Source organism: Nomascus leucogenys, chromosome 12 (genome assembly GCF_006542625.1).
Source record: "Nomascus leucogenys isolate Asia chromosome 12, Asia_NLE_v1, whole genome shotgun sequence".
Classification (NCBI taxonomy): domain Eukaryota; kingdom Metazoa; phylum Chordata; class Mammalia; order Primates; family Hylobatidae; genus Nomascus; species Nomascus leucogenys.
In genome coordinates this window covers 81,054,322-81,067,958 of record NC_044392.1, presented here as the reverse complement: position 1 = coordinate 81,067,958, position 13,637 = coordinate 81,054,322, and the positions used below count along the sequence as shown (strand labels likewise).

Below are 13,637 nucleotides of genomic sequence, written 5' to 3'. Positions count from 1 at the left end.
GTTGTTCCCAGGAAACTTCTTGGTTACCAGAGGTAACACTTCGGGCCAAATGCAAACCTCCTATCTCAAAATCTACATACAGTATCATAGCATTTTAGAGCTCTTCGTTCAAGAATATTGACAATTCTAATAATAAAATTCCTTGACAATTTAAATCTGCCTTTCCATGTACTGTAAACACAGCTCTTCTTTCTGAAGTTGAATACAATGTCCTGACACGATATTACATTTAATATTAAAAGCTCTTAGAATATTTAGAAACCGAATTGTAGCCAAATGCTGAGCTGTTGTGACAGTGATGACCACTAGAGGGCAGAACTTAACAGCAAATGATTCTAAAGCTAGCAATCCAGGCCTCTTCGTTTTGGTGTTGAAGTTACTGACTATAGTTAACAAGATCTCCCAAAGAGGAGATAGGTCTAAGCCATAGAAGCTGCCAGAACTACACTTTTAAAAACAGTGTATATCTCTGCCCAAATATGTGAGTGTTTAAGGTGACAACCCCACAGTTTTTATCCTGTACCAGGTGGGCAAGAGAAGGTAGACTGAGGTTAGGTGTGGGAACCTCCTTGCTGTTTTGAAATAAAAACACTGAAGGATTTCTGGAAAAATTTTAGAGACATCAGCATTACCTGCTTTGCGAAATATAAGTTTTTAGAACAATCTCATTTCCCCTTCCCTAAATTTAAGTGCCCAGTGTGTGTACATTTTAAAATAACTAAAGAGTATACCTGGATTGTTTGTAACTCAAAGGATAAATGGTGATGGATGCCCCGTTTACCCTGATGTGATTATTACACATTGTATGCCTATATCAAAATATCTCATATACACTTACTCTGTACTCACAAAAATTAAAAATTAAAATAAACGCCCTTGTGCATCTGGTGTGTGTGCTCAGTCACTCAACAAAAGGGTCTTTGTCCTCAGGACTCAAATGCTAGTGAGAAGTCTTATTTTTAAAAGTAAACAAATAAGGCTGGGTGTGGTGGCTCAAACCTGTAATCTCAGCACTTTGGGAGGCCATGGCAGGTGAATCACTTGAGCTCACAAGTTTGAGACCAGCCTGGCCAACATGATGGTGAAACCAGGTCTCTAAAAAAAAAAAAAAAAAAAACAAAAATCAGCCAGGTGTGATGGTGCATGCCTGTAGACCCAGCTACTCATGAGGCTGAAGTGGGAGGATGGCTTGAGCCTGGGAGGCAGAGATTACAGTGAGCTGAGATTGTGCCACTGCACTCCAGCCTGGGTGACAAAGCCAGACCTTGTTTCAAAAAAAATAAAATAAACAAATAAAATTTGGGACAAATGAGGATAATATACAGAGTAATGAGATAGTGACTTGGGGACTGCTTTTAGTACGGATGTCAGGGAAGGCTGCTCTGAGGCAGCGAAATGCGAGTCAAATGAACCAGCCATATAGCTGGTATTTACTGAGTGCTAACTACATGTGCGGCACTGTGCTAAGAACTAAGAACTTCACACGTATTCACTGTTTAATCCCCCGATCTTCCCATTTACTGTTAAGGAAATTGAGCTCCAGAGAACTTCAGTGACTTGCCCAAGGCCATACAACCAAGAAATGGCTAAAACAGGGCTCTGGATTTGTATTAGTTTCCAGGACTGCCATGACCAATTACCACAAACTTGGCTACTTTAAAATAGAAATGTTTCTATTGTCTCACGGCTCTGGAGGCTAAAAATCCTATATAAAGTATCCAGAGGGCCACAATGGCTCCAAAGGCTGCAGGGAGGGGCCTGCCTTGCCTCTTCCTCACCTCTGGTGGTTGCTAGCACTCCTCTGCTTGCAGACTCATCCCCCAGTCTCTGTCTGTCCTCACATGGCCTTCTCTCTCTACACCTGTGTCTGGTCCAAATCTTCTTATAAGGACACCAGTCAGTGGATTAGGGCCCATCCTTGTCCAGTATGACCTCATCTTAATTTGATTATATCTGCAATGACCCTATTTCCCAATAAGGTCACCATTCACAGGTACTGGGGGTTAGGACTTCAACATATCGCTTTTGGGGGACATAATTCAACCCACAGCAGTGTCCTAGCACTCACTCCAAACCTCTCAGCTATTCTGCCTCAGAACCTTCCAGGCCAATGGGAAGGCAAAGCCCCAGGGACACTAGGGAAAGCCAGGGTGGCAGAGGACAGTGACTATTGGGGTGGCAGGAGATGAGGTTAGAGGTCGACAGGCCACACCAGATTCGAAGTCCAATATGGAGCTGAGTCCCATCAGAAGCCACAGTTTCAATTCTTGCCTGCCTGTTAGTTTTTGAGTCTCTCAGTCATCCCTACAGTTTGGGATCTTAGAAGAATCCTTCCTTGAGCTAGGGAGGATGGTGCCTCAGCTTCAAGGCTGATGCCTGCAGCACAGAATACAAATTCACACAGAATGTAAATCTGGTCTTATTCCTCTCACTGGCCAGACCGTGTTCCTTTCGGCACCTCCAGAGGGCAGCTCCAGGGTTGACTCAAACCATCAAGTTCAGGAGGCCCAGTGAGAAGTCACTTCTCTCTGACTTGAGGCACAAGAAAACCCATCTCAGGCGCATGGACAAAGCAGTGTCTAGCCTGAGGAGCTATCCACGCAAGCCCCAGGCAGGAGCAGTCAGGGTTCAAGTACCCATGCTGCCCCACACACCTGTTCATCCATCTGGGCTAAAGATGCCAGAACCGACCAGGGCAGCAGAGAGATGCTGCTCAGAGCTGACAGGTACACCTCACAAGATGCAGAGATGTGTCCAAATCCTGCACAGTGTGACAAAAGCACTATCCTTGTGATTGTGCAAGATCGCAAAATTTGCCCAAGGACTCACTTTTGTTGAAAGCCTGTTATGATTATTGGGAAGGCAAAACAGAAACAGTAAAGGTGCAAACAGCTAGAGCAAGGGTCAGAAAACTCTGTAAAAAGTTCTGTTAGGCTTTTGAGGCCATAATGTCACAACTACAGAGGCCCTAACTTAACAATGGTTCCACTGATTTTCAACTTTACGATGGTGCTGAAGTGATACATATTCAGTAGAAACTGCTTCAAATTTTGAAATGTGATCTTTTCCGGCCTAGCAACATGCACTATGATACTCTTAGGTGATGCTGGGGTAAACTATAGTATTCAGTGGGCTAAGCTATAATATTCACTAGATTAGGTGTATTAAATGCATTTTCAATTTACAATATTTTCAATTGATGAAGGGTTTATTGGGATGTAGCCCCATCATAAGTGGAGGAGAATCTGTACTCAATCCCATCATTATAGGAAAAGCAGCCACAGACAATACATAAATGAATGGGCATTGCTGTGTTCCAATAAAACTATGGATGAACATAAAAACTGGAACTTTATGTAATTTTGCCACTCTTCTTTTGATTTTTAAGAAGCCATTTTAGCACTTCGGGAGGCCGAGGCAGTGGATCACCTGAGGTCAGGAGTTCAAGACCAGCCTGACCAACATGATGAAACCCCGTCTCTAATAAAAATATAAAAAATTAGCCAGGCGTGGTGGCGGGTGCCTATAATCCCAGCTACTTGGGAGGCTGAGGCAGGAGAATCGCTTGAACCTGGGGGGCAGAGGTTGCAGTGAGCCGAGATTGCATGGTTGCACTCCAGCCTGGGCAACAAGAGCGAAACTCCATATAAATAAAAAAGAAGCCATAAAAAAGCCATATTAAAATATAAAATCCACTTTTAGCTTAGTGGTCATACAAAAACAGGTGGTGGGCTAGATTTGGTCTTAGGCTATAGTTTGCTGACTCCTTGGTCTAAAGAGATCCACAAATGCTCAAAGATTAACGTCACTGTGGTAACAAGGTTTCCAAATGGACGTCTCCTTTCCTCCCTATTTACTGGCTTCTGGCACAATGCTAGGTACTGGTGTGGTCCCAGGAACTGCCCCTAGCTTCTCTCTCTCACCTGCACCATTTACATCCTGTTAGAATCTCTCAGCTTCCCTAATAACTGGGTCTTAATTCTATCTCTAAAAGCCCTTCAGCATGTGGCCTAACTTTCCATTCCCACTGCGACTATCTCAGGTTAGGCTCCTGGTAACACTTTCCTCCCACCTTGTCTGACCTGACTGAACAATTACAAACACATGGCATATACTAAAAAATATCTGTTGAATGAGCCACTGCAGTCAAAAATCTACAAGCTCAGCACTTTTTCCATCTCATCAAGGGTCTGGCCTCCCTGGTGTGGCCCATCTCAAAATGGAAAATTTCTCCTCCTGAGGTGGCAGCACTTAAGGACTGAAATACAAGGCTTTAACTTGCCTTTGTTTGTCTGTTTTGATACAGTCTCGTTCTGTCGCCCAGTCTGGAGTGCAGTGGCGCAATCTTTGCTCACTACAACCTCCGCCTCTCAGGTTCAAGCAATTCTCCTGCCTCCGCCTCCCGAGTAGCTGGGATTACAGGCGCACGCCACCATGCCTGGCTAATTTTTGTACTTTTTTTAGTAGTCAGGGGCTTCACCATGTTGGCCAAGCTGGTCTTGAACTCCTGACCTTGTGATCCGCCTGCCTCAGCCTCCCAAAGGGCTGGGATTACAGGTGTGAGCCACCACACCTGGCCTAGCTTGCTTTTTAAGGTCAGGCTTATTGGGTATAATTTGCATTCAGCAAAAGTCACCCTTTTTAGTACAATTCCATGAGCACTGACAACCAACCCCAGTTGGGTAACTACCACTACAATCACAGTATTTCTATTTCTATCATCCCCGAAAGCTCCCTGGTGTACTTCATCTCTTCCCCAACCTCTTTTCAACCATTTATTTGTTTTCTGTCACTATAAGTTTTGCCTTTTCCAGAATATCATACAAATGTAATTTTAGAGTAGGTAGCCTTTGAGACTGTCTACTTTCACTCAACGTAATGTATTCAAGATTCATGCATGATATGGTTTGGCTGTGTCCCCACCCAAATCTCATCTTGAATTCCCATGTGTTGTGGGAGGGACCTGGTGGGAGGTAATTGAATCATGGGGGCAGGTCTTTCCCATGCTGTTCTTGTGATAGTGAATAAGTCTCATGAGATCTGATGTTTAAAATGGGGAGTTTCGGCTGGGCACAGTGGCTCATGCCTATAATCCCAGCACTTTGGGAGGTCGAGGTTGGGTGATCATTTGAGGTCAGGAGTGCGAGACCAGGCTGGCCAACATGGCAAAACCTCACCTCTACTAAAAATACAAAAAAATTAGCTGGGCATGTTGGCCCATGCCTATAATCCCAGCTACTTGGGAAGCTGAGGGAGGAGAATTGCTTGAACCCAGGAAGTGGAGGTTGCAATGAGCCGAGATCATGCCACTGCACTCCAGCCAGGGCAACATAGTAAGACTCTGTCTCAAAAAAAAAAAAAAAAAAAAGGTGGGGGGGGAGTTTCCCTGCACAAGCTCTCTTCTCTTGTCTGCTGCCATATGAGACGTGCCTTTCACCTTCAGCCATGATTGTGAGGCCTCCCCAGCCATATGGAACTGTAAGTTCAATAAACCTCTTTCTTTTGTAAATTGCCCAGTCTCAGGTATGTCTTTATCAGCAGCATGAAAACAGACTAACACAATGTGTGTTTCTGCGTATAGCAATAGTCCACTCCTAGGCTGGACGCAGTGGCTCACACATGTAATCCCTGCACTTTGGGAGGCCAAGGCAGGAGGAAGGCCAGAGTTTGAGCTCAGCCCAGGCACACAGGGAGACTCCATCTCTACAAAAAAATAAACAAGTTAGCTGGGTGTGGTAGTGAGTGCCTGGAGTCCTAGCTACTCAATGAGGTGGGAGGATCACTCAAGACCAGGAGTTTGAGGTTACAGTGAGCTATGATTACACCACTGAACTCCAGCCTGGGCAACAGAGTGAGACCCTGTTTCTTAAAAAAATAAGTAAATAAAAGTCCATTCCTCTTTAAGGTTAAATAATATGCCATTATATGGGTGTACTACTTTTTTCCAGTTGGAGGACTTTGGGGTTGCCTCCAGGTTTTGTTTTTGTCAATTACGAATAATGTCACTATAAACATGCATATAGACTTTTATGTGGACATGTGTTTTCATAAGGTTTTACTTTTTATAAATGGCCACATTTTCATAGACCTGAAGGATAAGATTCCATTGAATGAGGGAGACTGTCATCCATACCTAGGATGTGGGAACATCCTACCTCAGCATTTTTAATAACTGTAGTAACACCAAACCTCCCAAGAATATTTGCAGAGAATGTTTTTGGGGTGGAGTGGAAGAAGTTGGGTGGGAGCTCCCTTTCGTCCCTCTGCATTTGGGCCCCAGAGCGGGCCAGGGCTGTTTTACATTCACTGCTGGCGGTGTTTGATCTCTGGTCCCACAGGGGATGGCGCTGGCTCTGCCAATGTGCACACTCAGGCAAAAACCTGCAGAGCCAGCCAATCGGCCCATTATTTGGTTCATATAACTTGTTAAAATCTCATGGAATGTACAGTGTGCCATTGTTTTTGTAAGTCCCTTTCATGACTTTGCGAGCTGGCTAATTCAGAGCAGACTGGCCTGCTTTCCTGCTGGAAGAAAAGGCTTCCCTCAAAGACAGCTATTTAATTGTGACCATGGCTGCAGCCATCTTGAGCACAAAAAGGGAGCTGAAGTCACGTCACCCCTTCTCCACTGAGGACTCCGGCAGCCAGGGCACTTATTCTTGGCACTGGAATTTGCATAATTACTCCTTTTTAAATATGCTGGGTGACCTAATGTATCCCCAGCCAGCTACAGGAAGTGGCCTTGCTGAGATCTGAGCCTTGGATGGCCTGTAACGTCTATAGACCTAGAAGACCCTTGGGGAAAGAGAATTTTTGGAGCATTGACCCCACAAAGGACAGTTTCCTGAGTTTCTCTGGGGTCATCTGCACTGTAAAGGGAGAAGCTGCAGGGCCCTGTCCCCACTCAGGATAACAGCTGCAGCCTTGTCCTTTCTTCTCCTAACCTGCGCAACAAGCTCAGAGACTGTAGGTCATTCTATTACAGCTCACAGTGGGTCTAACAAGAACCCACCAAGGCTGACTACAAAAGAAAGAGGACATGCGTTCACTAGGAATCTAGCCAGGAACAAAAGGCTGCATTCCGTCTTGACACTTCCTCACTGCGGTAGCCTGGAGAGCAGGCCTTTGTTCACAGGCAGGCAAGCGTGCTGTTTACAGCCTGGCCACAAAAAAACACTTGCCTATTCACGGCTAATTTGAAAAACAAAAACAGGCATTCCAATATTTTTTTCTACTTCACCATATTTTCTAATGTAACTTTTTTGAGGACAATTTATTTTAAAATGGAAAATGTATAATAAACACTTCTTCTAAAAGAAAAATCACCCAGCCCTGCCCTAGCCAATCACTTCCTCCCTTAAAAAACTACAGCTTAAACCATCCCTAGAAAAGAACTCTTTACTAAAATAACTGTAGGGCCGGTGTGTGAAGAGGCCAAAAAGAATTAGTCTTGGCCCAGCATGGTGGCTCATATCTGTGATCCCAGCACTTTGGGAGGCTGAGGCAGGAGTATCACTTGAGGCCAAGAGTTCGAGACAAGCCTGGGCAACATAGTGAAACCCTGTTTCTACAAAAAATAAAAAAAATTAGTCAAGCATGGTGGTGGTCGTCTGTGGTCCCAGTTACTTGAGGGGGCTGAGGTGGAAGGATTGCTTGAGCCGAGGAGTTCAAAGCTTCAGTGACCTATGATCCTGCCACTGCACTCCAGCCTGGGCAACAGAGTAAGCCCCTGTCTCAAAAAACAAAACAAACAAAACAGCACTAGTCTTGAGGCTAAAAGGAATATAGGTACAAAGGGGAAGGAGAAAATGTAAATTTTTTTTTTTTTTTTGAGACGAGTCTTGCTCTGTTGCCCAGGCTAGAGTGCAATGGCCCAATCTCGGCTCACTGCAACCTCCACCTCCCAGGTTCAAGCGATTCTCCTGCCTCAACCTCCTGAGGCGCCTGCCACCATGCCCAGCTAATTTTTGCATTTTTAGTAGAGTCGGGGCTTCACCATGTTGGTCAGGCTGGTCTCGAACTCCTGACCTCAGGTGATCCACCCACCTTGGCCTCCCAAAGTGCTGGGATTACAGGTGTGAGCCACTGCACCCAGAGGAGATAATATACATTTATATTTAGTGCAGGTTGTGGGGGCAACTTCTGAAGCTTAAAGATGCAGTTCCAGGGCAAAATAAAAGGAAGAGAATGATAAAGAGTGGAAGTGAGCCTAGGCTTCATAGGTTCAAAGGGGGTTACAGAAGTGAACCACAATGGATCACAGAGCCATGCAGGAGTGCTTGGGTAACTTCCACTCTTCTGGGAACACAGTGGTGGCAGTTATGATCCGTCATGACCTTGGTCTTCATATCCAAGATACAACATGAAATGGTATCCTGTTCCAATCAATACGGCAATCTCAGGATCAACAGGGATATCGCGCAATTAAGAACTCCTTACCACTGGCTACAAGATTTTCCTCTCCAGCCTATTCTAGGCATGGAGAATCCTAAAAACTTAAGCTAGAAGGAACATCAGCCCACTCCAAGGTTTGTCGTGGGGACAATGGAACCCAGACAGAGCAGGTGGCAAATCCAGGGTCACATTGTTAATTAGAACAAGAGTGTGGGCTGGGGCGCGGTAGCTCACGCCTGTAATCCCAGCACTTTGGGAGACTGAGGTGGGTGGATCACGAGGTCAGGAGACCGAGACCACCCTGGCTAATACAGTGAAACCCCATCTCTACTAAAAATACAAAAAATTAGCCAGCTGTGGTGGCGGACGCCTGTAGTTCCAGCTACTCGGGAGGCTGAGGCAGGAGAATCGCTTGAACCCAAGAGGCGGAGGTTGCAGTGAGCCAAGATTGTGCCACTGTACTCCAGCCTGGGCAACAGAGCAAGACTCCGTCTCAAAACAAAACAAAACAAGAAGAACCAGAGTGTGGACCCAGCTCCCTCCCTGGGGTGGGGGGTCTCAGGGGATGTGAATCTCTGTTGGACAGCTATCTGGGAAGGGGAACACATGGAGCTGTTATCATTTATTAACATTTTAGCACTACTATTTTATCAAATGTTCTAAGCAACTACTTGATAGTGATCTAAGAAACTGGACACAGTGTAATTGTGTTTTAATGAAGTAAAAATCTAGCCAAATGCAATGGGGCTGTGAGTAGGTTGAGCAGTATAGAGATAAAATTCTACTTCATAATTTTGCCTAGGGTTATTGGCTCTAAAAGATATTTCCTCCTATTAAAAAAAAATGTTTGGTTTTATCTAGGTAAGGTATGCTAGGTACGCAGAGGAAAATTCCAGAGCTGTACGCCAGGAACCGAAGTCACTAGCTACATGGTAAACAGCAGGAGGAAGGTGGAGCCACTCTGGAGGGTTCGGCTTTCCAACCTGGAAGAAATCTTTCCTTTCAATGCAGTGAAATAGAATCAATTACGTTTGACCACAGAAAAGGACCTCATGCTTAGACAAAAGTTAAAACCAAACTCTCAAGATGATCATGTTCTGAGCTACTGTGGGGGGAAAAATTGTGAGGAGAGAAGGTTAGGAAAAACAGGAAAAAAAAGAAAAGAAAAAAAACAAAATTATCTCCTTTAAGTGCCAGAATTAAAGAGACGGAAACAGTAAGGAATGAGATTCCCCAAATCCCTGGACTACTTTGGATCTGCAATTTATTTTCCTCTCACATCCAAATATCAAATTGAGCCTTTGGGGTCTTGGTGCTGTCAGGAGTCCCAGCAGGAGGTCAGCCTGTTGGACAAGGTAAAAGAGCTGCCAAACAGCCCTGGGGCTTCCCAGCCACGCATATTTTCCTCCATTCCACTTGGGATGAACGACCCGGTAGCTAAGCAACCGAGAAACCGGTCCCCTTTCACCCGGCATGAATGTACTGCAACACAAACGGTGCACGGTGCATGGTGCTAGGAGGACACACATACAAACTGCCAGAGCTGAATGTTGGATTCTTTCTCCACCCAGCTCTCTCCTGCCATGACACTGCAGTCCCCTCGCCCCACCAGCTACGAGGGTCAGCCTCAGTACCTTGTCTCTCCCAGGCCCAAGGAGGCAGGAGGCAGTCTCAGACCTCTCTCTTCTATCTGGGCACTGAAACAACCAAGGGAAGATGGTTGGAAAGTCTCCGATGGGGAGGGGAGCAGCATTTTTTTTTTTTTTTTTTGAGACGGAGTCTCACTCTTGTCACCCAGGCTGGAGTGCAATGGTGCAACTTAGGCTCACTGCAAGCTCCGCCTCCCGGGTTCAAGCAATTCTCCTGCCTCAGCCTACCGAGTAGCTAGGATTACAGATGCCCGCCACCACACCAGGCTAATTTTTGTATTTTTAGTAGACACAGGGTTTCACCATGTTGGCCAGGCTGGTCTCGAACTCCTGACCTTGGGTGATCCGCCCGCCTCAGCCTCCCAAAGTGCTGGGATTACAGGTGTGAGCCACCATGCCCCGCAGGGGAGCAGCATTTAAAGACACAGGGAGGGAGGGAGACCCGGGGCTGGAGCTCCTGTCAGTATTTGGACAGCTGTCTGTTGGCCACAACTGGGTGCTTCCCCTGCCCGGACGAGACTCAGAATAGGATAAGACTCCCCCCATTCTGGGGTCAAAATGGATTCTAAAATTTGGCTTCTTGATGCTTGTTTTTTCAGCCTATGAATCCGAACCTACAGGAAGGGGCCTTTATGACACAACATAATTCACATAGAACTACTTTTCTCCAAGCTCAAGAGGCATTAAGTGCACAAGGGGATTGTAGATAAGAAGTTAAGGGGGTCAAACTGCACTTCAGTTTATCTGCAACTCTCTCACCTCCCTTGATTTATCTCCAGCCATGAGGCACCAGCTGGCATCAACTTATGAGGCCTTCCTGGCACTGGTCAACCCGGCTCCACAGGGCAACTAAGTGTGAGAAGTGCTACAACAGACCCAAGCCAAGAAGATGGGTCCCTGGGTCCCCTTGGACCTTTACGTCAGAGACCTCTATGAACGTGCTTTCAGAGCCTTCGTGTCCATAGAGGCAAATGAAAATACCCTACATTGGCCCAACACATTCCCAAACCTTCCCTCTAAACCAAGGGTGAAGTGAGAAAGAAAAAGAAAAAAGTGATGCATTCAGGAAGGATACAGACACATCATTTATAAGGCTCTGACTAGATTCAGATCAAGTTAGGAGGAAAGGGTACCCTTTGGAATACCTCAACAAGTTATTGAAAAGGAGAACCCTCTGGACCTCAAAGAGCAGTTCCATCACATCTCACTGCCAGGAGAAGGCAAAGAGAGCCCAGATAAACAGAAGCCACCGACAACTCCAATATCTCTTCTTTGTCAATACCACTCAACTCACAATGATTGATATTCATAAATGAGACGCAATAGCTTGGATAATACCTAAATAGGCCACTCCAACATCCTCTATATTTAGCTTGAGAATGTACCGCCAAATTATCTTAAAAGGAGTTTAGACTTTCGTAAAAGAAAAGACTGAGGTATTGGAGTAAGAAGAAGGGAGTATACTTGCTGAGCACAGCCAGACTGGCCCGTGGTAGGAGATAGCCTATTTCTGAAACAAGGCATGGAGTGATTTTTAAAGGGCTATTGTTACACACTGCAGAATTCTAGAGTGCATTTTTTGTTAAGTCAAATCACTGTCTATGCAAATAGCATCCTCTAATACTTTGCAATGCACAACCTGCACAAAACATGTGACGCATCTGGGAGGGACACAGATACAGTATTTATCAAGCTCTGGCCAGATTCTGGTGTGGTAGCCCTGCGGGTTTAGGATTACACATTTTCTCCCATGAAAACACAGCTCAGTTGTCATTCAGGTATAAGAGACGGGAAAAAAGAATATCCACATCCATTCCAACAAACTTCACTACGACCACCCCAAGTGGCCAAGTTGTTCTACTGGAGCTTCCTCCTCTTCCGTCCATCCTCCGGTCTTTTAAAGAGGAAGGAAATGGCAGAACTCTGGGGGAAGGCAGGGGTACACACAAAAGCCATAGGCCTACATACTCTGAAACTAGGATGCTGCCCTTGGGATAGTGAAGATAGAATGAGACTCCTGATTCTAAACTCTAACTCTTGCCACGATTTCTCCCAAAAAATAAGTATGTTGTCGTAAATCCAAGAAACCAAATGTGAGAATCAGACTTCTTTCTTCTGTAGGAGGTGACAGAATACAGTTTCAAAAATAAAAGAAAATAAAGCAAAAAGGAACACCAGAAAATGAGGAGGCAGAGGGAAGAAGTGAAAAGCATCTTTTCTTCCTGCTCAGAAAAAATACATTATTTAGAAGGGTTGAATATTTAGAAGCATTGACTGCCAGTCCCGCTGGAAAGTAACTAAGTACCTAATATTACTACTTGGCCCCAGATTAGCCCTGAACAAGAGGGTGGCTGTTGGAATGGAAAAGATGGCTCATAAAATCTCGGGGAGCCTTCAGTCCTCCACTGAAGGTAAATACGGGTCCACAATTCCTCATCTACATTCTAAAATCCAAAAAACTCTGAACACTAATATTAAAAAAACCTCACTTGGCAGCAAACTCATTTGGTGGCAAAATGTGACCTGAACTACATAAAATCATTTGTCATCTATTTATCCCTCTTAGTGTGAATATTCTTACATGTAACTCTGAAAATAAGGAGTGTGATTATGGAGTGCTGACCCCAAACGTCTCTATTACTATACGCACCAAATTACCTTTCTGGGAAAAAAAAAAAACAAAAAAAAAACCTCTGAGTTTTAAAACACATCTGGCTCTAAGGCCAGATAAGGGTACCTGTAATAGGATGACGTGAGACCCCTACAAAATTTACCAAAGGCCTAAGGGAGTCAAATTTCCTCCCTGTTGTTTTGGAGAGTCTAATCAGCTTTTTACACAAACCAGGCTGCAGCATTATTTAGCAACTTTGTGTTCCAAATGGGAAATCTACTACCCAGGGTCACGGCTACATGTTTAATTCTGATTTCCTACCTTCACATATTCCACAGTTGGGTCCAGAAGATGTGGATCCCTGAAAAGAGAAAATATAAATATGAGAATGGTTGGGAACGATGCATTCTTACATTGAGTATAATGTGTCCAACATTATTTCACCCTATTCATTAAGTTACTAAGCTGGGCCCCATCTCCCAGACAGTATTCACAAAAGGGTGTGTGTGGTGGGGTGGGAGATACCACCATGACCTCAGTCCAGAAGCTCCCACATGCTTTCCTGTCAAATTCAGGCCCAGAATGTTAGAGTATTTATATGTGGTAATTCTAGATTTACTTGAGCATAGAAAGTGAAAGTCTGAAGCAAAGAGCTCAGGGGAGGGCAGAGGTGAGAGGCAGGCAGGACTGGGTACGGGAACGTGTGGCACTTTCAGTCACTGGTGGTGTCTGGGTTAACCCCCAAAACATCCCCACCAGTAATTGTGTCATGCCCACATTGACAGTAAGAAGAGAGAGGCTTAGGTGGGTGGCGGGGCTGCCCCAGGTTGCCCAGTGCCTGGGTGATGGAGGGAATGGAGCCTTCTCTTCTCATCGCTGGCTGTCACCCACCTACTCCTGGTGAAAACCTCAGCAATTCATCCTACTGTTCTGTGTGCCCAGGGTTTTTATTCCTCCATATGGGCCAGGTGCAGTGGCTCACG

General features: G+C 45.2%; 1 protein-coding gene across 1 annotated transcript in view; it reads right to left on the bottom strand.

Annotated features, from left to right (window-relative positions):
• Positions 1–13,637, bottom strand: part of BCAR3 (BCAR3 adaptor protein, NSP family member) — a 121,017-nt gene that overhangs the window by 68,304 nt on the left and 39,076 nt on the right. Inside the window, exon 3 of the mRNA XM_030825030.1 lies at positions 12,976–13,015. Within this exon, the coding sequence (XP_030680890.1) occupies positions 12,976–13,015 (40 nt within the window). The remainder of the gene's footprint in view (positions 1–12,975; positions 13,016–13,637) is intronic.